This window comes from Colossoma macropomum, unplaced genomic scaffold (assembly GCF_904425465.1).
Source record: "Colossoma macropomum unplaced genomic scaffold, Colossoma_macropomum, whole genome shotgun sequence".
Lineage (NCBI taxonomy): Eukaryota > Metazoa > Chordata > Actinopteri > Characiformes > Serrasalmidae > Colossoma > Colossoma macropomum.
This window is the reverse complement of record NW_023494786.1, coordinates 4,128,288-4,153,815: the sequence shown is the minus strand read 5'-3', so window position 1 is coordinate 4,153,815 and position 25,528 is coordinate 4,128,288. Positions and strand designations below refer to the sequence as shown.

Below are 25,528 nucleotides of genomic sequence, written 5' to 3'. Positions count from 1 at the left end.
AAGTTCAGAGAAAGGAGAAGTTCTCTCTATAAGATCTGGAAGTTCAGACAAAGAAGTTCTCTCTAAAAGATCTGGAAGTTCAGAGAAATAAGAAGTTCTCTCTAAAAGATCTGGAAGTTCAGAGAAAGATGAAGTTCTCTCTAAAAGATCTAGAAGTTCAGAGAAAGAAGTTCTCTCTAAAAGATCTGGAAGTTCAGTGAAAGAAGAAGTTCTCTCTAAAAGATCTGGAAGTTCAGAGAAATAAGAAGTTCTCTCTAAAAGATCTGGAAGTTCAGAGAAAGATGAAGTTCTCTCTAAAAGATCTAGAAGTTCAGAGAAAGAAGTTCTCTCTAGAAGATCTGGAAATTCAGACAAAGAAGTTCTCTCTAGAACATCTTGAAGTTCAGAGAAAGGAGAAGTTCTCTCTATAAGATCTGGAAGTTCAGAGAAAGAAGACATTCTCTCTAAAAGATCTGGAAGTTCAGAGAAAGAAGACGTTCTCTCTATAAGATCTGGAAGTTCAGAGAAAGAAGACGTTCTCTCTAAAAGATCTGGAAGTTCAGAGAAAGAAGACGTTCTCTCTAAAAGATCTGGAAGTTCAGAGAAAGATGAAGTTCTCTCTAAAAGATCTAGAAGTTCAGAGAAAGAAGTTCTCTCTAAAAGATCTGGAAGTTCAGTGAAAGAAGACGTTCTCTCTAAAAGATCTAGAAGTTCAGAGAAAGAAGTTCTCTCTAAAAGATCTGGAAGTTCAGGTCTGATAATCAGCTGTGGCTTCTTCTGCACATACTCACTGACTCAGCACCACTGCGGACGTCTAGCAGATGCGGCCGTGTGTTCGTGTGGGTGTGGAGTACCTGCAGGATAACGAGGGCGTTCTCCATGGACAGGTCATCAGACGGCAACCCTTCACTCTTCCAGATCAGCTGCTCACTCTCAGAACACAGGAAGTGACGCAGGTCAAACTCTGACGATCACAGAACAGCAGCTGTCACTCACCAGCCAATCAAAAGCCTCCAGCACTGACGAGTCAGAACACTGCAGCGTGCACAGGTTAGTGATAGTTTGGTAACACTTTACTGTGCACTCTTTAAAAAGATGGCTCTTCAAGGGCTCTTTAGTAAGGAAAATGGTTCCATATAGAACCAAGAACTGCATGCTAAATGGTTCTTGTGTGTGTTCTCTATGGTCCTATATACAACCTTTTTGAAAAGAGTTCTGTAAAGCACCAAAAAGGGTTTTTCTATTGGTACAGGCTTGACATCATAACAATAGAAGAACCCTTTTTGGTGCTATATAGAACCATCTACAACACAGCCTCCATCAATCTGAAGAACCATGTAACGATGCAAAGAACCATTTATTCACGCAAAGGGTTCGTATTCATGGTTTTATAGAGAACCATTTTCTTCACTAAAGAATCCTTGAAGAACCATCTTCTTTAAGAGTGTAGGCTACTGTTCATAAGGCTACATGACACCTACATTAGCTTGTCATGACGACTGACATAACCCTACATTAATGTTTATAAACGTTCATCCCAACAAGCCTCATCCGTCATAAAGGCTGTTTTAGCTGACATTAACCAAAACTGGCAAACGTAGCAAACGATGCCTGCTGGAATAAACATTCATACACATTTCTGTAGGGTTCCATCAGTCGTTGTGACAAGTGTACGTAGGTGTAATGTAGCCTTATGAACAGAACCCTACAGTAAAGTATTACCGGCTGTTTTTGTACCAACAAAATACTCCTGACTCTGTAATGTGATTTTTGTTCAGTGCTCTGTCTTATTTTTATTTATTGAAAGAGTTACTGGGATTAAGGTAGGGTTAGTTTCTGAAATTAGAAGATGAAGAACCAGAAGGTTTAGAACATTCTACATACATATATTATATATATTATTACATACATGTACTCTATATATTAATATATTAATAAATATAGAGAGCTACATGTCATCGCTGTCCAAAGAAAAACATGTATCTCTAAAAGAGTAACTTTACAGGAGACAGCAAAAACCTTCTGAACTTATAATGTAAGTGAATGTAAAAGGGTTTCATTCCAACTGATCTTGGAGCATTTCTATTGGTCCATTCATCATTAAGTTTTCATACAAGGTAAAAAACAACAATGTTCAAATGATGTAGAAGAAAAAAATCAACAAAAATGGAGATATGTGTTTTTATTTAGACAGCGACAATATACAAATACATATGGGGAATATTATTATTATTATTATTATTATATATGGAAACATATATACATGTAGTACAAATGGGATATTATTATATATAGGGACTTATAGATAATACACACAGGATATAACCTGACTGAGCTACGGTGAAGAACGAGGGACGTTCTGCGTTATCTGAAGTGTGTGTCTCTAAGAGGCTGAGCAGTAAGTATCTATGTTAGCTACTTTATGCTGTGTGTAAATTAAATAACGTTTATTTTATAGAGTTAAAGAGGACTCCGTAAATGCTAGTTATAGTCTTTAATTTAATGACTTTTATTGAACTTTATCTCTCCTGCTGGTCAAACTGATCAAGCTCAAAAAATCAATCATGTGAACGAGTGAAAGGAGAGAAAAATCACTTGCAAATGCCGTTATTGACACTTTTCTGTGAACTAGTGATTTTGGCCTCCAGATGAGTAAAAGGTGGATTTACTCTGAATAATCCCTCAAACAAGCTTGATGCTGATATTTACTTGTATATAAAAGACACATTTTTACTAATTATGGATAATTACATATAGATAATGTCGTAGATATGTATAACCCCGTGTCCTGAGATTGTGTGTCTGTGTGTGTGTGTTTTACTCTGTAATCCGGAGTTCTCCATCCAGGTGTGCAGCTTGGCTCTGCGCTGGTCCTCAGGTGCAGCAGACAGGTAGGTGATGAAAGCTGCTGCCAGCTGCACTCGTTTAGGGAGAGTGTCCAACTCCTCACTGATCTCATCCACCTGTACACACACACACACACACACACACACACACACACACAAATCACAGGGTCATAAATACACCCTAGTACTACTTAAATATACAAAACATATATAAGAAAAGAAAATATAAACATATAAACATATACACACATATTAGACTCTAAATATATACATATACACATTATACACATCAGTACACACCAGTGCTGCACCATTCCAATATACAGCTCTGTACAGTAATATAAGATATGAAATAAAAGCTATGGTATGTACAGTTGTATACTTTTCTATATGTGAGTCTGATATATATATATATATAAAACGCACAAGATGTCAATCTATATGTGCAGGTATAGATTTGCTAGAACAAATGTCTGATTTTCACTGCAACTTTCCGATTAAATCAGTTATACCTGTACATGGTTTATTTTTAACAATAACATGATACTTACATTCACATGGTAATTACTAAGTATCTATTTTATCTTCTCGATTTACTTTTTATTCAAGTGCATCAATTATGAATGGAATATTACAATCAATTATAATTGATTTGAATAATTTTCCCCTGGACACAATAAAGGTCTCTGTATATTTTCAAATGTAAAAACTAAAAAACTGCTGTAGTGTTTTTATTGCATGCTGCTCTGTAAAGAGGTCCTCCAGTTATATTTGGTATGTTTTTACTCTATACATTATTTTTTAATTATTCTGAATTGTACCAAAACATTCAAATCTGATCTAATTGTAGTGGAAATCTGGCGTTTCATGATGCCCTGAACCGTTTCCTGAAACTCTGTAAATCAGATGTTCTGAGGTCTCTGAGGTCTGGGGTCGGTACTGACCTGTGAGCTCCAGCGCGTGTGCTCTCCGTCCAGCTGGTGGATGAGCTTCTCCGCAGCGCTGATGGTCTCCTGAGCTCTGCTTACATCAGCCTCCAGCTTCGCAGCTTCAGTAGTACGACACTGAAACCTGGGACACACACACACACACACACACACACACACACACTTAATCTTACTAATCTGCATTTTATTAGTTTACAACAAGAACTTAAGCAAAAATGAATATATACATATAAATATCCTACTTCTCTTTCAGCTCCAGAACTTTTTCCCCAACCGAGTTGAGCTGAGCTTCCAGCTTGTTCTTACGGCTCTCCGTCTTTCGCAGATTTCTGAGAGAGAAAATCAGTTACAGTAGAATTACACAGCATTAAACTACAGTAAAAACTCAGAGACCCTTCATTTATTTAACTTCCAGTCAAAACAGCCAATTTATTCATTTTTCAGTGCCAGCAAAACTAAAAATTACCCAGAATCCTCAGCAGCTGAATCTACGCTCAGCTGTCTGAGTGTCAGTGAGTCACTCTTCACCTTTATTCCAGCTTCCATTCTTTTCAGGAGCCTCACTTTCAGCTCCTCAAAGAATCTGCAGACACACCTCCAAAGTTCAGTCTTAGAAGCTGGTTGATCATTTTCTGAAGTAATCAAACACATTCAGTGGTGTTGAGGTCTGGACTCTGGGGTGGTCAGTCCATCGTTCAGCTTCTTTGTTTGATGTGTCCGTCTCCTTTTCTCAGTGAGGTTCTTCTTGATCAGCTACACATCCTTTCAGACCCACAGCACTGAGTCGTCTTCTCACAGTGGAAGGATGGACAGAAACACCTGTGGATGTTTTCAGATCTGAAGCAGCTTGATTTTCTCCTCTCTCTCAGAGATGAAAGCTTTAAGTGCTGTTTATCTGATGGGGGCAGTTTTGGGGTCTAACAGCTCTTCCAGGTGGTTGCTAGGAGCCCCGTTTTTTCTGGAGTTTTTAATCAGATTTTGGAAACTCCTGTTTTTCACTCCTTCTCTAATTAACATGGTGGATTATCTTATATCTGATCTCCTCTCAAACATCTCTTGATCTACAAATTGAACTTAATGGCTGTTTTAACTGTAAATTAAATAAATGTAATCAGACTGTATAAACTGTGTAACTGTATATAAATGTGTGTGTTTGTGTGTACTGACTCTATCAGTCCGGCTTGTTCGGCCTCCAGTGGTTGTATTTTCTCCAGAACGTGCGAATACTGGACGTTAGCCTTCACCCACGCGGCTAACGGAGCAGCGGCTGCACTCGCACGCTTCGCATTCTGAAATGTGCACATATAGAAGTGTTTACACCACAGTTTGTAATTTCTAATGCATGGCAAGAGTCCTTCTGCTGCTCTCCCTGCCTTAGGCTTTCCATGTCTACACACTGAAGGACGGGGAGGTCCCACAGCAGAGCCGTACCACCAAATATAACTACTGCAAATGAAAACAAACAGGAATCCGCCAGAAACCAACACAATGCAATTTATCAAAAATGGGCTGTGAAACATTTTTCAGACTGACTCACACAAAACCACATTCAGCTTCACCTGAAAACCCTGAAACAAGATGAGCTGAACCTGATATTCGCACAGTTTAATGGGTTTATAACAAAAAAGGGGACTACATTTTACGGCGGAAGGAATTGCCAGCACTAAAGCATGGAGCTAACTCCTTGCCTAAATCACCTCAAAGCGTGTGAAGGTGTTCAGTATCTCTAACAGACCAGATTATGTGGTTTCTGACACTGTATGAGAGTAAAACAAACAAATATTTCATACACGAGGGCATTTCAATGTGCTTTACATAAATAAGAGAAAGAAGAACAAAAAAAAAATAAAGGAAGAGTGCTTAAGAGTGAAAAACAATCAAAATAAGACGGAAAAAAAGAAATGCAGAGGAATAATAATACGCTAAAAAGATATGAAGTGCTATAACTTAAAGACACAAAAGGGTGTATATAAAAAACATTAAAAATCATTAAAAGGAATTTTTTTTTATTTAAACATTATTAAAATTAGCTTATTAAGGTGTATAAAGTGCAAGTCTTAGAGCTCAACTACAGGCACACGAAAAGAGCACTGTTTTAAACTTAAAAAATAGTTCTTTAAGGGTTCTTTAGTGAAGAAAGTGGTTGTATATAGAACCATAAACACTCAAAAAAAACCTCTGCATGATTAAAGGTTCTTTGCATGATAAAATGGTTCTTCAGATTGATGGAAAATGTGCTGCAGATGGTTCTTTACAGAATCGTTCTGTACTGAACCAAAAAGGGTTCTTCTATTGCTACAAGCTTGATATTGTTATAATAGAAGAACCCTTATTGATGCTAAATAGGACCATTTTCTTTCCTAAAACATTTGAATAACCATCTTAAGTGTGTAGAAGTGTAATGATACAAATAGTCTCAGGTTTGATGCGATAAATCGATTTTTTGATTATGATTTTCTGTGTTATATATATCATCTATAGGCTGGTTTGTCTCAGATATATAAAGGTTCTCCAGTAGAACCTTTTTCAGCTTCTGCTGTGCTGCCCACAAATAAAATAAACTCCAAACATCACAACCTCGTTTTAAACACTTCAGAAAAACTGCAAATAATTTGAGTGTGGGTGTGTCTATGTCGTGAGCCCCGCCCCCGCTACTCTGATAGGCTGCACCCAGACGTCCAGCTGTGACCCCTGATAACAGTGTCAGTGAGAGACGTGTGATGGCTGAGGTACCTTGGGGTCGAAGGAGGCCTTGTTGCGGTGCAGCAGCTCCTCCACGCTCTCCCGGATCTCGTGGGTGATGTTCCGGGCGTCGAAGGTGGCGATGTCCTCTCTCACTCCGCGCTTCGCCAGAAAACTAGACCCAAACATTCGGAACCGCAGAATCAGACCAATCCAGCGTGATACGCTCAGTCACACTCACTGACACAGCTCCACTGAGCTCAACTAATCAGCTCAGAGCCGGTTCTTCATTTACAGCAATTACGCTCTAATTACAGACTAATTAAAACACGCGCGACGTGCCGAGCCTCTCAGAACAGAACCACCGTCTCATTACAGTAACACGCATTTATTAGAACCGTTCTGCTTCATTTTACAGCTGCCTCAGATTTCTCAGTGAGATTCTCTCCCTCTCTATCTCTCTCACTCTCTGTATCTGTGTCTCTATCTCTCTCTCTCTTTCTCACTTCATCTCTCTCTCTCTCTCTCTATATATATATATATATATATATATATATATATATATATCTCACTTCATCTCTCTCTCTCACTCTCTGTATGTGTCACTCTCTCTCTTTCTCACTTCATCTCTCTCTCTCTATATATATATCTCTCTCACTTCATCTCTCTCTCTCACTCTCTGTATGTGTCACTCTCTCTCTCTCTTTCTCACTTCATCTCTCTCTCTCACTCTCTGTATGTGTCACTCTCTCTCTCTCTTTCTCACTTCATCTCTCTCTCTCTCTCTTTCTCTCTCTCCCTTTGTATGTCTCTCTCTCTCTGTAGGTCTCTCTCTCTCTCTCCCTCTGTATGTCTCTCTTTCTCTCTCCTTCTGTATGTCTCTCTCTCTCTCTGTAGGTCTCTCTCTCTCTCTCCCTCTGTATGTCTCTCTTTCTCTCTCCTTCTGTATGTCTCTCTCTCTCTCTGTAGGTCTCTCTCTCTTTCTCTCTCTCCCTCTGTATCTGTCTCTCTCTCTCTCTCTCTCTCTCTCTCTCCCTTTGTATCTCTCTCTAATACAATCATAAAATATAATACTAGTAATAACAGTGTGTAACGTGTGCATGCAGTGCTGTGCAAAATGAATTTGAAAAAAGGATGTGTAAAGCTATTTATCTGAGGAGTGAGCATTTAATTCTTCAAAAACACAAACATTAGAATAAATATAACCAATATTTTATTGAAGCCCATATAGAAGAAATGCAAAAAAGGAGAAAACATCTAATCTTTTTTAATCTTTTTAATCTAATATTTATTGTGTATCTATTTTCTGCTAAAGTTTTTAAAGATGAATTCATTATTTGTTGAAAGGCTGAGTTTAATATGTTTTTCTTTCTTTTTAAATACTCAAGACAAGCAGAGCGTCTCGTTTATCTGTCTTATAAGGCTTGATGCCGGTGAGAATGCCGTCTACTTAAACAGCTGCCCATGTAGACAGAGGCTAGTAAGAGAGCTCACTGGGTGTTGGGGCACCCCTAAAGTGTCGGTCAGCAGGCTTGTCTTTTAGCATCTGCGTCCACCTTTTTACACTTTCACCAAAAAAGCAGAAAAAAGCAGAAAATTTCCTAGAGGAGAGCAAATACTGCCAGATCTAAATACAACGTAAGTGAAGGTGAGAGTGACAAGTGGCAGAGCAATGCAGATTTTAATATGCTGAGTGTTGGTATTTATAATGGATCATGTCCACATGTGTTGAAAAGGTTCATAACCACAATAACTGATTGTTCTAAATATCTTAAACTGGGCTCTGCTGCCTCCTGACTGGATTTAGAGGTGACAGACTGAAATATCTTAACTCTGTGATTGAGGTTTAAAGACATGCAATCAGGCTAGTTGGACACTCTAAACTGCCTCTAGGTGTGAGTGTGTGTGTGAATGTGTATGTCTGTCTGTCTGTCTGCCCTGTGATGGACTGGTGGCCTGTCCAGGGTGTTTCCTGCCTTCCGCCCAATGACTGCTGGGATAGGCTCCAGCACCCCCCGCCGACCAGAAGGATAAGCGGCTTAGAAAACGTGTGTGTGTGGTTTGAACTAATTCAGCAGAACGGTCTTTATATATCCATTATTGATTATCTCTCACCTCTTCATGCTGACCCAGGAGGTGTCGAATATTCCCATGAGCCTCAGCACTCCCTCCAGGATGTCTCTGATGACGTCGGGAGGCATGCGCAGCGAGCGGATCTCCGACAGGGACTCGGGCTTAATGTTCCCCACCGCGCGCTTCGCCTCGTCGACCAGCGGCTGCAGAACAGGCAGGTCAGCAGATACTCAGTGTTTACTCAGTCAGTTTAGAGCCCGACTGTCAGGGCCCTTTTATAGACCAACAGAAAGAACCGAGGAGACGCGGCGGCGCTGCAGGCTTTCAGTCCTGCACCAGCGACAGAACGTCAGAGCAGAACGTCATCTGTAGTTTCTATTAGAACCTGTACCACAGATCAGCTACTGAAACAGTGAAACCGCACGGAACAGAGAACAGCTGCTGCAGTCCAACTGCACTAAGAGTCCGATATTAAACTGAGTCACTACAAACTACGGTTCTTAATGGTTCTTTATGGTTCCATATTGAACTATGAACACTCAAAAAACCCTTTGCCTGATTAAAAGGTTCTTTGCATCATGACATGTTTCTTCAGATTGATGCAGAATGTGTCGTATAAGGTTCTGTATAGAACCTTTTTGAAAATGGTTCTATATAGCACCAAAAAGCGTTCTTCTATTATAACGTGAAGTAAACGTAACGTAAAGCTTGACGTCATAAGACGGTAAACACACCGCACACGGTGACCACGGCAACAATCCAGAACACAGAACTCTGAGCTTCTGTCCAATCAGAGAGCAGACATAGACAATGGTTCTATGTAGAACCATGAACACTCCATGAACCATCTGCACGCTTAAAGTGTTCTCTGCATGGTGAAATGGTTCTTTAGATTGATGGAGAATGTGTTCGGTGTGGTTCAAAAAGTGTTCTTCTATTGTTATGATGTCAAGCTTGTATACAATAGAAGAACGCTTTTGCTGCTACATAGAACCCCTTTTGAAATGGTTCTACATAGAACCACACACAACACATTCTGCCTCAATCTGAAGGACCACAGTACGATGCAAAGAACCCTTTAATCATGCAAAGTCTTTATTAAAGAACCATCTTTTTAAGAGAGTAGAACTCAGTCTTATCAGAATTATAACAATTTTTAGCCCCAAAAAAATCAGTATCGGTATCGGCCGCATTCACCAGCCACCGATGACTTCAGCTAACCTTCCTCTCTCTGTTGCTTAGCAACAAGAGACTCGGACTGCTCTTTGGCACACTTTCAGCTGATGTGGTGATCCACAGTGCTCGACAGAAAGGGTGCATGGAGGGAAATCACTCTGAAATATCAGACAGTAGGAGAAACAGCTGTTTCAGTCTCAGCCCGTTTGCTCTCTGAGTGGAAACGTCCCTGTGCAGAAATATGGGCACGTCTGCAAATTGCTGTTGATTTTCTAAGGCTGCGTTCACACAGCAGGCAAAAGTGGCCCAAATCTGATTTTCTCACCAAATCTGATTTTTTTGTTTGGCTGTTCAGATCATCTTTTAAATGTGATCTGTATGTAACATCAGTCTGAACAGATCAGCTCCTAAACATCATGAAGCTTCACTGACTGACAGCTGGGCTCATCACCCAGAATGTGTTCAAGCCGTAAAAAGGGCGCGGTCACTTCTTTGGTTCGCGTCCTCGGACTCTTTAAACTTTGTTTTGCCGCTGCAGCCTCAGACTCTTCCGGCTGCGTTCGGCCGTTTCATTCAAAACCTCTTCAAACACGGAGAGTTTTGGATACGTCTCTTCTAATTTTTGTGCAGAAACATCAGCCTAAATGTTTATTGAGTCTCAGCTGCGCAAAATTATGATGACTGTCGAGTTGGACTGACGTAAAAGTCGCATGAATTCCGATCTGGCTGTTCAGACTGAGTCGCATTGCCGCAGATCGGATACGTGTCGGATTTCAGTACCACATATGAAAGCGTCTCAAATCGGAATTGAAAATGTCAGATTGAGTGTATTTATCTGTTCACAATGACACACAGACACACATCTGTGTCACATATGAAGAAAAGATGAGATTTGGGCCACTTTTACCTGCTGTGTAAACAAAGCCTAAGTGGAAATAAGCCAACACACCCTCTACAGACACCTCTGCGCATTTTAATGCACAATTTAATGCAAAAGTAATGGCACAATTAATATTTAATATATATTTTTTTCTCATATGGTAAAGTCAACAAATAAATAGAAACTGTGCACTAAAATAATAATTATTAACTGTAGAGCGTGTGTCAGGCTCCAGTCCTCGCAGGCCGAAACACTGCAGACTTCAGCTCACTGCCTCATTAAACACACCTGACTCAGCTCGTTCATGAACTGAACTCAGAGCTGATCTCCACAGCGCTTTGGCCCAGAAGGTCCCCTGTTGTTTTGTTCAAACTTCTAACAAACTTCTGCGTCTGACTGTAAATACCGCGTCATATTGTGTCTCCGACTGTTAGAGGACGCGTTTCTGATTGTTCACCTGCACTTCCTTCAGCTCGTCATCGATCTTCTCCTTCCGCTCCTCGATCTTGGCCACCTCCTGCGCCATCTTCCCCTTCAGCTTCTCCATCTCCGTCTTCTGATCACTCGCGTTCTGCAGCACACAGTGCAGTGACGGTTCAGTGTTCAAGTACGTTTGTGGCACACAAAAGTGACTTGAGTGCAAATAGCGCCCCCTACTGAAAAAAAAACACCTAACCCTGTAGTTCTTCAGCTCCTCCCACCTTCAAGATAAATCATCAGAAGGGGGTTTTCTGGTCTTTAAATCAGAAAAATCATGAACGAGACTCCTGTAGCAGCACTTAGAAGGACTAGGCAGAATGATGGAGACCGAAAGATGCTCTCCCACATGAAAAACAATAAAGGAAACTCTCTAAAAGGGGAAATCCACCAATTTCTTAAAATTTCTGTATGACTGAGTATGTGAGATGTAATCAGAGTGATTCAGAGTGGTTTGGTGTGAAATGGTTCAGATGTCTTTACAGCGGTGGTGATGGGAACCAGGGGTCGCCATGACTACAACACAAATATAGACATTATATTTACTGTTTTATCATAAAACAGTGTCTCAATCATCAGGCGGTGAATTCATAACCATGTCATGTAGTAACTTTCTGTGAGGGAGCTTTTAGAGGTGGACTTCTGGTTCCTATCAGCACCACTGTGAACAGTTCTGACTCGGTAAGTTTATCTAGAACGGAGCGTTTCACACCAAACCACTCTGAACCACTCTGAACAGCTCTGTTTGCACTTAATTATACAGAAAATTTGAAAAATTGCTGGAGTTCCCCTTTAAACCCCCTTTCAACATGGTTTAAAAAAAGTTTTAATATCCGTCACCTGCGCCAAATTAAGTCCCGCCCACCTCAAACGGAAAGAAAGGGCAGAAAAGGTCATTTCAGAAAATCTCAGAACAGAAAAAAGACAAACCGCTTTCTTTCTCTGCCAGTTCACTGTAAAAACGTCAGAAAATCGTGGAAATGAGCAGACAGGGTCTCTAAAGAGCTGATGCTCCAGTATCAGCATCAAAAAACAATCCTATCCAGCACACAGACGCACCTGCATGGACAGCGTGATCTCCTGCAGGGCAGCGTCAGCCTCAGCCTGTTTGGTCTTCAGCAGGACGCTCTGCTCGGCCGCCCGTCGCTTCAGCTCGTCGACCAATGACTTCGCTTCGTTCAGCTTAGCCACGCCCGCCTACACAGACACCAAAGAGAGAGATATGAATGATTTAAGCTACGCTTGCTGTTTGCCTCTACTGTCGTTCGTTTCATAACAGTGTCTTCCACTGTAAATAAAAACCTTTCTGATCACTGAAATGTGGAGTGACGACTGATCAGAGGCTCCATTCAGGAATGAGACACTCTGTGTAAATTTGATCAGCTTTGAAAAGTGTTTTAATAATCAGCTCTATTGATCATGGCTTCATCTGTTGGCCCCGACTGCCTGTGTGTACCTGCAGGTGCTGCTGTCTCTGAGTGAGCTCCCTCTGCTTGGCGCTGTAGATGGACTGGTACACTCTGAGGAAGCTCAGGTACTGACTGGGCGTGGCTCCGAACTCTCGGCACGACTCATGGATCATCAGGAATGAGCGGAAAAGCTCCGCGTGCACCGAGGCTGAAAAACAACCCATCACACTCAGCTCTTTCAGAATCAGAACTATCGACTAACGATTAGAAATACGATTCAGAATCCAGAATCTGAATCACATTGCAGATCCTGAATCAGATTCCAGGATCAGGAATCAGGAACAGAGTCAGGGTTGAGATTCAGATTCCAGAATCAGAATTCAGAACTGGACACAGAATTCGGAAATAAAATCCGAACTCATAAAACAAAATCAGAATTCAGAATCAGATTCTAGATTCAGTTTTCAGGATCAGAAAACAGAATAAAAATTCAGAACTCACAAACACACCAGCAACCGAATTCAGAATCAGAAACCAATTTCAGGATTGAGATTCGGATTCCAGAATCAGAATGCAGAATTGGAATACAAATACAAATTCAGACCAGGAGCAGAATTCGGAACCAGATTCTAGATTCAGATTCCAGAGTCAGTGCAGCTCACTGTTCCACTTAGTGACCGCACTCACCGATCGGAGAGCTTATGTTTATATGTTTATAACTGCGTATGTTCATAGTCATACCTGATCTGTTCTTCTTCTTTTTCTCTGAGCTCTTCTCCTCCTGATCCCCCATTCCAGCCAACAGCATCTCAGGGATCTACAGCAGAACAGAACACACAGTCACTACTCAACACACACCCTCACTGTACGGGTCACTTTGTGAGTCTTTACACAACACTGCACAAGTCATTTTCATTACTCAGTTTCAGAAGTAAGTATTTATGTACTTATTTATGTCTGGCTCTTTTTTTTGTGAACAGAGGATTAGCAGAATAAAAAGTTGTTATCGTCTGATTCACTGAGCATTTGACAATAAATCTCTTGAATCTGGAATCTACTTGCTGAACAAACGAGTCCGAAACTGTAGGTATTTGTTTAATACGTCGTGGGCATTAACAGTGAATAGGTCTATATCGTGGCATCAGACTAACTTAGCTTCAGATAAACCACACACACTAGTCCAGAGCAGGTTCGGTTCGGTCCAAAAGCCACGCAGCACGGCAGAAAAACGGAACGTGAGTGACAAACGCGACAGCCCCTTTTCACGGGAACGGAAGGGCGTAAACGCAGGGTAAAGCAGGTTCCACCAGTGCCTCACGGACAGTTACTGACCTCAGAAATACAGGCGCCTGCATCTCTTCAGCACCACAGAAAGGAGAGTCACTTTATCTGTCATATTTGCCAAGACTGAAATTGGAGGATGTGTCTAGAACTGTTGGAGAACCAAACTCACAACAATGTGGGAGTCCAAACTAAATAAAGGATATAAATGATTTGTGGAAAAACTCCTTCACAGCTATCAGAGCACAGTAACGTCAGCAACGTCTACAGAGAGATAAACCAATGGAAGTGAAAATAACTAGAACCAAACGCTGGATTAGCCATGTTAGCTGGAGATGTTGAAACAGCTCACTAACAATAACCTTGTTAAAGCGGCAAAAGCTAAAACGTACACATGCCAGCAGGGGGCACCAGGTCGTCAGGGTCTATAACGCCACTGTAGATGTTTTCTTATTCGCATTTATAAGCTCTCAGCTGGTTTCCTGATACGTTTAATCCGCAACGAGAAACTGTCCAACACTGCTGTGGTCAGCTTGTTGTTCAAATTTTTCCGTTACACCTTAAATGGTGCAGCGGTTACATTCTGCCCATTTAAGGTGGAACCACCAGCTCCAATAAGCGAAAATCTACTCCCCGCTGAGCTCTCGCTCTCTCAGCTGGTCATTTTTGAGGGAGAAAATGAAAACTGTTCCTTTGAAAGCTGCTGCAGCAGCAACTTTAAAGCATGAACTGCATTCAGTGTAACGTTAGTCGGCAGTGCTGAAATGCAGACACTGACGTTCTTTAACTCTATATGACAAAGTTTATTCCTTTATTAACTGCACAAACTTGTCATCATCAGCTGAGAAGCCACTAAACTGTCCGCTACCCTCATGTTTCCTCACAGTGTCGGTGTCTAAGTGTAAGTTCTTTAAATACTCCAAAGGTTTTCTCACGTACGACTCACAGGGCCTCGCTTTTAAACTCAGTGAGGCGATATTCTCTAAATCTCCTCCTGTCCGTCCACCTCCGCTGCCTGTGACGCTCTAAGAGACTCTCCTTCACTCTACCTTCTTCATGCTGCTCTCGGACCATCCCTCCATCCACTGCACCGAGCACTTCCTGTACAGCGCCGGGTTGCTCTCGCAGTTGATGGTGAAGTGTTCGTTAGTGCAGTCCATTATCAGCACCACGTGGAGGTTCTGCTGCACGCCTGCACACACACACACGCGCACACACACACACACACACACACACAAATACAAATAAATACACACAATAGAACACTCGAGGAGTGTGTTATCGCCAATAACATCACGGTTGTGATGATCTACGGTGACCAAATCACAGCTGTGATGTTATTTCACGATAACACACTCCCTCTCGTGTTCTATTGCTTAATTTGAAACTGTTAAAAGATTTTTCAATGCAATGAGGTTATATTAAGAGTGGACACAATACACGTCATACAAATTTACTCAACAAGTTCAAATAACTGAAACAAGAAAACGTATTAAAAATTAATAATAATTTGGTGGCCAAAATGTAAAATGTCATCATCGGGCAGTGGGAAACATGCTGCGTGTGTGAGTGTGTTTACTGACGGTGTGAGAAGTAGTTGAAGACGGGTCCAGTGAAGCCGTCCTGCGCTGCCTGGTCCTTCAGAGACGACAGTAACGGCTCCAGCTCTTCTGTAGAGTACAGACCAGGAACCTCACCTGATACACACACACACACACACACACACACACGCACACACACACACACAGAGTAACGCACAGAGTAACACTCAGGTTCAGCTTCTATGTGGTGCCTCCATCACTGTATCCATAAATTAATATAGGACCCCTAAAGAGGAGCAGAGGCTGCAGAAAAAGCTGCAGAGACTCTAAAGGCTCTAATATGAACCCCCATGGGTTCTGAGGTCATTCTCTCAATATGTTCTTATCTTCTTAAACTCTCCTTTAAAGGCTCTTCATAGAACATGATCCTCACATGTTTCATATCAAAATGCTCTGTTATCTTCATCACTACTTTCCAAAACCGCTGCAGCAGCTTCAGCAGCTGTAAACTCTCTGAGCGCCGTTTCACATGAGTCTCCGACGTGGACTGAATGAAGAATGAAGGGTTTCCGGCGTGATGGTCAGTCCTTAGTGATTTCCTGAGTGTCCGTTGGTCAGTTTCACACAGAATGTAGACGGACACACAATACCACCAGTTCCACACGGTGAGAGGCAGATGACGTGTATCTCAGCCCCTCTTCATAGGCTCATAACTCCGGATGTGAGTCTCGTATGATCTCGAGATAAGATGGAATGGAAAGGGCGACTCTACAGATTCAGGAAGTGTTTGAACTGGATTTCTGAGCTGGATCATCACAAAGATACAGACACAGATATAGAGACAGAGACATTTGATGCGTGGGCGAGTTTGTGGAGCCCAGAGGGTTACTGTTACATGTCCACTGCACTCAAATTCACTACTTGAAATTTCCATTTATTTTCAATGAGTGAGGGATTGTGGGGTAGTGAGCGTCGAGAGCTTGAAAGCTGCAGATTCTTTAATACCATAGAAAGCAGATCCCTATCTAAACCTTAAAACAGCACCATGTGATAGGCGGAACACTGACCTGAGGACAGGAGACTGTTCACCATCTCCAGAAAGGAGGGATGAACGAACTGATAATCCTCCAACAGCAGCACCGTCTGCTGACCTTCTATACCAGCCAACTGCATCACCTGGAGACACAGAGAGAGAGAGATGCTCACGGCTTCTAATGTAATGTACACAATTCAAAAACATACATGTAGAGTCTATTATAGATGATAGATTATAGATTAATATATGTGTATGTTAATGAGTGCTAATGAGTGCTATTATTGTTATTAATGAGTAATAACAATAATAATAATAATAATAATAATAACAGTAAGTGTTTATGATAAGTGATAACCAGGTTTCAATGCTTTGGTAACCCTGAGGTTTCTCTAAGGTGAGTTCACAGACAGACTAAAACACCTCTCACCGTTTTGAGGTCAGTTCTGAAGTGTTTGAGGCCGTAGGAGCGGGAGACTTTCGGCGTGTAAAGTGTGGCTCCGTGCATGTGGCTGACCACGCACACGGCCGTCCGGCGCCCCACTCCGCTCCGACCGGCCAGCAGCAGAGACCCCGCCGGACTGCCCATTACACGGTCCACTCTGGACATGAAGTCCAGAACCTCCGGGAACAGCAGCAGGTCCAGCTCACGATTCTCACGGCCGTACATAACCACCCCCTTAGACACACACATACGTGTATATTAAATAGCATAATTCAAAACACACTGCTGAACACAGAGTCAGGAGTAATAATGTGTTTATATGTGTTACATAGTTTTAACATAATGTTATATACAGTTGTTTAGATCATTTGAAAGCGCCAGCTGCCGTTAGTGCTGCGTCAAAATCTCATAACAAACTGAACAAGAAAAATGCTTTAAAGCGACTGTTACAGTAAGTTACACTGAAAGTTAAGAACATCTTTTTCCTTTTTCTTTTTTAGGATATGAGATTTTGTTCTAACACCACATAACGATATGACAATAGCTCTCATTTTTACTTTTTTTGCAAATCTAAAATGTCTTTTCTTCCCGAATATTCCCAAATTCTGTAACTCAGTTTTGGCAGTATGAATGTACGATTATCTGTCATGGCAGTGAATCACCCTGAACACCCAGGTGTGGTGTCTGACCTTGCGGATGACCTCAGTGAGGTCGCCGGTGTTGAGGCGGCCGAGCGGTTTGCCGTAAGGGGAGAGTGGCTGATTGGGGCTCCGCCCCTCATGACTGGCACCCCAGGTCACGAAGAACGTGTCTAAAAAAACAAACAAACATCTCAGAACCTTTCACCTCACACATCTCCGGGGTTAGATGTACACGAGGAGGGCTGTGTAATTATTATCAGCGCTTCTCAGTGATTTTAGTCCCTCTTGGTCCTTTAACCTTCTAAAATCGAGCCATAAAAACGACCTCAGGTTATTTTAATCCTGTGTGAATCGCCATGTCAGTAAAAACACTATTTCATTCTACAGAAAAGGAGTTTCTTAAGTTTGGAGGCTGAAGAAGTGTTTATCTGTGTTCTCTGACATCAGCTTCTTATTCGCCACCCTCTTGTTTGAATTTTCCTGTTCCACCTTAAATGGTACAGCAGTTACATTCTGGCACCTCAGACGTTAATAATAACTGCTGCACCATTTAAGGTGGAACGGGAAAATTTGAACATTCGAACAAATGAGAAATCTTTTAACGTAAACAATACAGAAAAAAGGGGCGGCGCGGTGGGTAGCGCTGTCGCCTCACAGCAAGAATGGCCTGGGTTCGATTCCCGGCCGGGTGATCAGGGTCATTTCTGTGTGGAGTTTGCCTGTTCTCCCCGTGTCTGCGTGGGTTTCCTCCGGGTACTCCGGTTTCCTCCCACAGTCCAAAAACATGCAGTCAGGCCAATTGGACAAGCTAAATTGCTCCTAGGTGTGAATGAATGTGTATGTCTGTCTGTCTGCCCTGTGATGGACTGGCGACCTGTCCAGGGTGTATCCTGCCTTCCGCCCAATGACAGCTGGGATAGGCTCCAGCACCCCACCGCGACCCAGAAGGATAAGCAGTTTAGATGATGGATGGAATACAGAAAAAAGATTTTATGCAACAAAGCTAACGTTGACTGTTGTGAATTCTCAAGCTAATGACGATGCAAATGATGCACTGCATTCACTTACAACAGTGAGATAAATGGTTAGAGCAAATCTTTTCCACTCTATTCTGGAGTGAAGATGGCCATAAATGGAGTAGCTGCTTAATCTCTGTCATTTATACTGAGATTTCTCATCCTGTGTGCATTCTGAGCGTTTACTGTGTACACCCTGGTTCTGACCTGTCTGTCACTGACAGGATAGCTGTTTCTTTGACATGTAATCGAGCTGATTACATGAGCACAGTGGCACATTTACGTATCCTGTCTTTGACCAGCTCCAACAACAGCTCTGCAGAGTCATATTTTAAACTGGGAACTCAAAGCTACGAGCTGGTAATAAAATTCCCTAACTGGGCCCAGCTAAAAGTTTACCGAAATATTTGTTGTCTCTCTCAGCAGCTTTCAGCTGTCTTGGTTACAAACGATGACAATTTACACATATTAACCCTTTTAAACTCTTCCTTCCAAAGCTATGTGAAGATACACCAAACTCACCGCTCACTTTCCACCGCACTTTTAGCTGACATTAAAGGGGAATTCCACTGAACTTTCAAAATTTCTGCATAATTAAATGGTTAAGACGCGCGTGGTTTGGAGTGAAACGCTCTGTTTTAGAGCAAATTTGGTGTTAAAAACCAAAAATCATTTGGTTTGACTTTGTGTGAAGTATGTGAAGCTAAAGAACGCTTTACCACTGCCTCAAGGGTCCAAACACTTTTTGGGGCCACAGGTGTGTGTGTGTTACCTGACATGTTGTCCAGCACGTCGGAGCTCCAGTCTCCTCTGATGACGGTGCTCAGGATGTTGTCGAACGTGTTTAAATCTTTACTGGAGACGAGTCGGTCCCTAAACAGCCGGCGAGCTTCGTACGCAATCACCTCCAACACAGAGTCTGCAGGAGAAACACATTTACCTGCAGACAGACACACAGACAGACAGACACGGGAGGCTCATTAGATCACACAGAGCGCAGAGAGACAGGCGAACAGGTAAACTAGGTCATTACAGGTGACGCAGGTGACGTACCGTATGAGCTCGTTTGCAGCAGTGAGAGAAACAGAGAGATACAGAGAGAAATTACAGCATAACCACTAACAGACAGAGAAACAGCTTCACGGAGGAGCGTTAAAGGGCCGATATCCTACGATTGGCTTGTGTTCTAATTTTCCCGAAGTCAGTTTATTACGTTTGTGAGGTTTTATGTACCAAAAACAGTCAGAATTCATTTCAACGTGACCATTTAACGTTCCAGCCTCTCTTTATCTCTCACAACTACACAGGCGGTTTCTGTTACTGTGCCTTTAAGACTGATCTATGTAAATTAGCTCTGTTCTAATTGGCCGCCTGCACTGTTTCTCATTCAAAAAGTAGTTCATGCTGAAACACTGCTTATAACTTCAGTGTGAGTGGGCGGGGCTAAACTGATGTAGGCTAAATAGGTGTGTATATGTAAATATGTGAGTTTTTGTGACATCACAAGAACAATGAGGCTGTTTATGCAGCTTAGTTTACACATATGGAGCATTCGGACTCGAGAGTGAGCGGTGTGTCACGAAACTTTATCAACATTTGAATTTTGTTTATTTATTTAAACTCGGGGGCGATCAGGGTCCCGGTCTGGCGATCAGGGTCCTTTCTGTGTGGAGTTTGCATGTTCCCCCCGTGTCTGCGTGGGTTTCCTCCGGGTACTCCGGTTTCCTCCCACAGTCCAAAGACATGCAGTCAGGCTGACTGGACATGCTAAATTGCCCCTAGGTGTGAATGTGTGTGTGAATGTGTCTGTCTGTCTGTCTGCCCTGCGATGGACTGGCGACCTGTCCAGGGTGTATCCTGCCTTCCGCCCAATGACAGCTGGGATAGGCTCCAGCACCCCACCGCGACCCAGAAGGATAAGCGGTTTAGATGATGTATGTATGTATGTATGTATGTATTTAAACTCGGGGTGCACTGAGGGAAACGCTTGTTTACAGTGTGGCCAAGCCATTCCAGGACACAGGGATTGAAGATTCGGATAGTAAAAACATATCAATGATAAAAAAATTTATAATAATCACGGTAGTCATTTTAACAGTAAAAAAGTATAAGCCAATAAAATTACAACAATATAGTAATTTAATAAATAATTTTATTAAATTAAATATTACAATAATATTATAGCAGTATTTTCTAACAGTAATAATATTGCTTTTTGCAATAAAAATGTTTGATGTAGTATATTCACATAAAAGCAAGGAAAATTCAGTTTTCTACAGTTTGGGCCCTTTAAGAGTCTCCTTTCTCAAAATCTCAATCCGTCTGGTGTCCTAATGCTGAAATTTTAAATTTTGATCACTCACCATTAGAAACAATAATCAGGACAGAAAACAGAGAAAAACATTATCTATAAGATATTTTCGTTATTTAACACCCTGGTTATTAGTTACACACAGTTACGTCTTCAGTAATATCTAGGACAGTTTCCATTTGTGCCAGAGGGGGGCGCCAGAGCCTTGAGGCCTTTTCACCCCGAGAGACACAAAAAGAGAAACGTTTTAACGTTTTAATGCTTTAACAACTAAACGAAAAGTCCCTGTAGGGCTTTTATAGCTTTTTAAATTTCCATCAGTTTTATTTTCATTTTGGTTTGTAATTTCAGCTTATTTTAAGGTTTGACTTCAATCAATAGTTTTAGATTTGGTTTTATTGCTGAATAGTAATAGTGTTGGTTTAGCCTGTGCTGAGTTACTACAGTGAACGCTGTGATCTGCAGGTATTTGATGGAGCTACAGGAACACGAATGTAACAGCAGAACAAGCTCAGCTCGGCTCCAGCTTTCCTTAAAGACGGCCAAACACAGATGAGCTCCACTAAACTCACTCACACACTTATAAAACTCAAACTAGAGCTGTTTCCTCAACGATTCTGTTTCAGTTTAGTTCGTTTTGCAGTGGGTTTTGTTTGGTTTTTGTGTTTCTGAAAACTGTCGTTTTTATTTTTATTACAATTAACGAGCACAATTTTTTCACTGCTACTTTTCATTTTCGTAACAGTTTCAGGTAATCACACTCTTTAAAAAAGATGGTTCTTCAAGGGTTCTTCAATAAAGAAAAAGGTTCTATATAGAACCATGAACACTCAGAGAACCCTTTGTATGATTAAAGAGTTCTTTGCATCATGAAAGGGTTCATCAGAATGTGTTATAGCCAGTTCTATATGGCACCCAAAAGGGTTATTCTATTGTTACGATGTCAAGCTTGTAACAGTAGAGAACCCTTTTGGTGCTATACAGAACCATTTTTAAAAAAGGCTCCATATAGAACCATCTACAGCACATTCTCCATCGATCTGAAGAACCATTTTACCATGCAAAGAACCCTTTAAATATGCAAAGGGTTCTTTGAGTGTTCGTGGTTCTATACATAACCAGTTTCTTTACTAGAGAACCCTTGGAGAACCATCTTTTTATGAGTGTATAATAATATATACATATATATACATTCATACATATTCATCCAATGATATGGACGATCTTCGACGACACTCTCTAACAGTACGGAGAGCTGGACGTTATTCTCACCTGCGGTCAGGTCGTATCTGAGCAGGCTGAGCACCCACTGAGTCAGCACACCTGGAGTGAACAGGTAGTGACTGTGATCGTCCACAGTGAACTTCGCCTTCACCTGAAACACACGTTACCAGCCTTAAAGCACAAACCCACTGGACCCCCCACGGTTAATGTTCACTGGACACCCAGCCCTCCTTCATCGGTGACCGATCAGAGCTCACCTGCTCGTACACCTGCACCAACGACCCGGCCAGCTGGTGGACCCTGCCAGCCGAGCTCCAGGTAGGGTGACTGCCCAGAGTTCTCTGCAGCACAGGAGACAGGTAGGCGCTGTAGATGGTCTGCAGCTGCTCCCTGTCTGGATAACTGCACACAGACACACGGGGGCGCTCATGAGCAGGAACGTCATCGCAGTGCTAAGTAATCCAGCGACTAATCTGATGCTAATACAAGAGATCGAGGTTTAAACACGACCAAAGAATAAAACTGGAATTAAATGAGTTGAGGCAGAGACTCGAAAAGGCAGGTTCTCAAAAATGTAGCGCAATTAATCCCATTATTTTGGGCAGTTAATTGTAATTACTTGCTATTGTGGTATTTGATTCAATTTGACGCTATTTTTTTAGTTTAAAAGCAGTTCAAAACACAAAATACAGTACAAAATAAGATTCATAACAATGTATTTATTAATTTTAAGAACTTATTGCTATTTTTCTCGATGTGTAGTGCAGAAGCTGAAAGTGAAAATCACATTATATAAATAAGTTTATATATATATACACACACGTTTAAACAATCCTCTACACTGTTACTTTAATATTTAGCTGTTTTATTAGAATATAGTGCTGCTTGAAAGTTTATGAACCCTTTATCATTCTGACTAAAATATGATCAGATCCAATCAGATTTACTTCATAATAATAAATAAAGAGAACAGAAATAAAACAAATGGCATAAAAAGTGTACAGCTTTTCTTTCATTTATTTAACTTAGTAATCAAACGTTAAATGTCTTTGTTGGTGAAAGTACATGAGCCTATGTATGTGGATCACTCTGATCCCTTTGTTTAATAAATGGATGAAAAACTATATAACTGTTTGTGTTATTTGTTTTATTTGTGTTCTCTTTATCTATTGTTCTGATCATATTTTAGGTTATACTGATGTGGAAATCCACAGAATGATAAAGGGTTCACAAACTTTCAAGCAGAACTGTATATATACACTGACCACTTTGTTAAGGTCCACCTCCTTGTTTTTACTCTCACTGTCCATTTTATCAGCTCCACTGACCATTTAGTTTCACTCTAGTTCTACAGTTACAGACTGTAGTCCATCTGTTTCTCTGATACTTTGTTAGCCCCCTTTTACCCTGTTCTTCAGTGGTCAGGACCCCCATGGACCCTCACAGAGCAGGTACTATTTGGGTGGTGGGTCATTCTCAGCACTGCAGTAACACTGATGTGGTGGTGGTGTGTTAGTGAGTGTTGTGCTGGTGTGAGTGGATCAGACACAGCAGTGCTGCTGGAGTTTCTAAACACTGTGTCCACTCACTGTCCACTCTATTAGACACTCCTACCTTATCAGTCCACCTTGTAGATGTAAAGTCAGAGATGATAGCTCATCTGCTGCTGCACAGTTTGTGTTGGTCATCCTCTGGTCCTTCATCAGTGGTCACAGGACGCTGCCCACAGGACGCTGTTGGCTGGATGTTTTTGGTTGGTGGACTATTCTCAGTCCAGCAGTGATGCTGGGGTGTTTAAAAACTCCAGCAGCACTGCTGTGTCTGATCCACTCAGACCAGCGCAACACACCACCACCACGTCAGTGTTACTGCAGTGCTGAGAATGATCCACCACCCAAATAGTACCTGCTCTGTGAGGGTCCTGCGGGGGTCCTGACCACTGATAAATAAACAGGGACTCGAGGTGTGAATTACAGAGAAGGACTCACTCGATGGTGCAGATTCGCACTATAGAGGTGAAGCGGGATGTGAGCGTGTGCCGACCCAGTGCTCCCCCTGCTGACATGGAGGCCACAATCTGAATATTCTCCAACCCCACCCACTCCAGATTCTCATCATAAAAGCCATGATACGTCAACACCTGAGAGAGAGAGAGAGAGAGAGAGAGGGAGAGAGAGAGAGAGAGAGAGAGGGAGGGAGAGAGGGAGAGAGAGAGAGAGTCACAGACAGAGAGAGAGAGTTTCATTAACACTTTATAATAACAGTCCCTTTACTTAGTAACTAAAACTAACAGTTTGTTAGTTATTGTTAATTATTATTTAACTCGTTCATGTCTTCGCTGTCGGTGCAAAACCTTGTACCTCTGAAAAGTAACTTACAGGAGAAGGAAAAAACATTCTTCCAATGCAAATCAATATTCCAAGATTTTACTATAAGTAATTTTGGGCCAATTTTATTGGCCCGTGCTTTATTGTTGAAAACCTCAGTTGCCTTTTACGCTGCGTTAAAATTTTATCTTCCGTTCAAAGTTGTGAGCGTTTCCTTTTCTCCTGTGGGAGCGTTTTTTTTGGAGGTTTTGTTCCGAGAGTGTCGATATTCCTTTTTTCAGCATTAATTACAGTTATCTGGACCCTGATTATGGAGCTGGGACTGAACCTGCTGCAGGAAGGTGATGAGGTTGCTGGTCCCCCACTTGTCCGGTTTGGGCAGGTTGATGTCTTTGAGGTAGAGGACGAGCGTCTCCGAGTCTTTGGGTCGATAAACTCGTCCTGTGCTGGAGCTCAGGCACACGCAGGTGTGGGAGAGCTTCTGTAACACCTGCAGGGACGACGTCTGGGAGCTGCAGTGCAGCACGGCCACCTGGGTGGAGCGCAGCCTGGAGAACGCATATCGCAGCAGCATCCTGCAACACACACACACACACACACACATACATATATATATGTGTGTGCATTGACAGAATATATAAAACTATTCATAAACTACATATGAAACCTTTTGCTCCTCATGAAACTCAGTGACAGTGACAGTGTGCAGGATGCTCCTCTGTGGAGCAGCGACAGCAGAACAGAGAGATTCTCCTCATTCAGGAGCTGAAACTGGACGAGCTCTTTCACTCACAGCTGGGATCTCAGCTGAGCTGATTCTGGAGATGCAGCTCCAAACGAGATGAAGCTCAAATCAAACAGGCTGCAAATAAGACCCGATTCTTTGCTCCCAGCAGGACGGACAGACGGTGACGCTGGACCACTGTCCATTTAGTTAAAGTGACAGGAGCGTGAAGAGCTTCATCACATCATTCAGAAGCTGAATGAGTTCTTCCACATTTAACTGGATGTTTGTAGCTCAGTTCGAGCTGCTTTTGGAGATTCTCATCGACTGAGTTAAAGTTCTATGTGCTGGAACTCAGCTGCTCCATCATCTTGGTTGTTGTCATGCCACCAGCAGAGGCGACCGGTCAGTGAGTTTTTGTCACCGGTGAAAGTTTACAAAAATTGAACAGAGGGCAAATAAGATAATGACCCATTTTCACCATCCGAAAAATCACATAATTACTTTGTTACACAC

General features: G+C 41.9%; 1 protein-coding gene across 1 annotated transcript in view; it reads right to left on the bottom strand.

Moving 5' to 3' along the window:
- The window catches only part of LOC118798728 (cytoplasmic dynein 2 heavy chain 1), a 154,819-nt gene that overhangs the window by 56,351 nt on the left and 72,940 nt on the right, over positions 1-25,528 (bottom strand). The window contains 21 exon segments of the mRNA XM_036558254.1: positions 834-943; positions 2,801-2,942; positions 3,770-3,896; positions 4,015-4,101; positions 4,940-5,061; positions 6,506-6,629; positions 8,570-8,730; positions 11,041-11,154; positions 12,120-12,257; positions 12,517-12,677; positions 13,211-13,286; positions 14,800-14,942; positions 15,334-15,447; positions 16,359-16,467; positions 16,755-17,003; positions 17,459-17,580; positions 19,199-19,366; positions 22,010-22,112; positions 22,219-22,363; positions 23,950-24,101; positions 24,617-24,863. Of these exon segments, the coding sequence (XP_036414147.1) occupies positions 834-943; positions 2,801-2,942; positions 3,770-3,896; positions 4,015-4,101; positions 4,940-5,061; positions 6,506-6,629; positions 8,570-8,730; positions 11,041-11,154; positions 12,120-12,257; positions 12,517-12,677; positions 13,211-13,286; positions 14,800-14,942; positions 15,334-15,447; positions 16,359-16,467; positions 16,755-17,003; positions 17,459-17,580; positions 19,199-19,366; positions 22,010-22,112; positions 22,219-22,363; positions 23,950-24,101; positions 24,617-24,863 (2,914 nt within the window).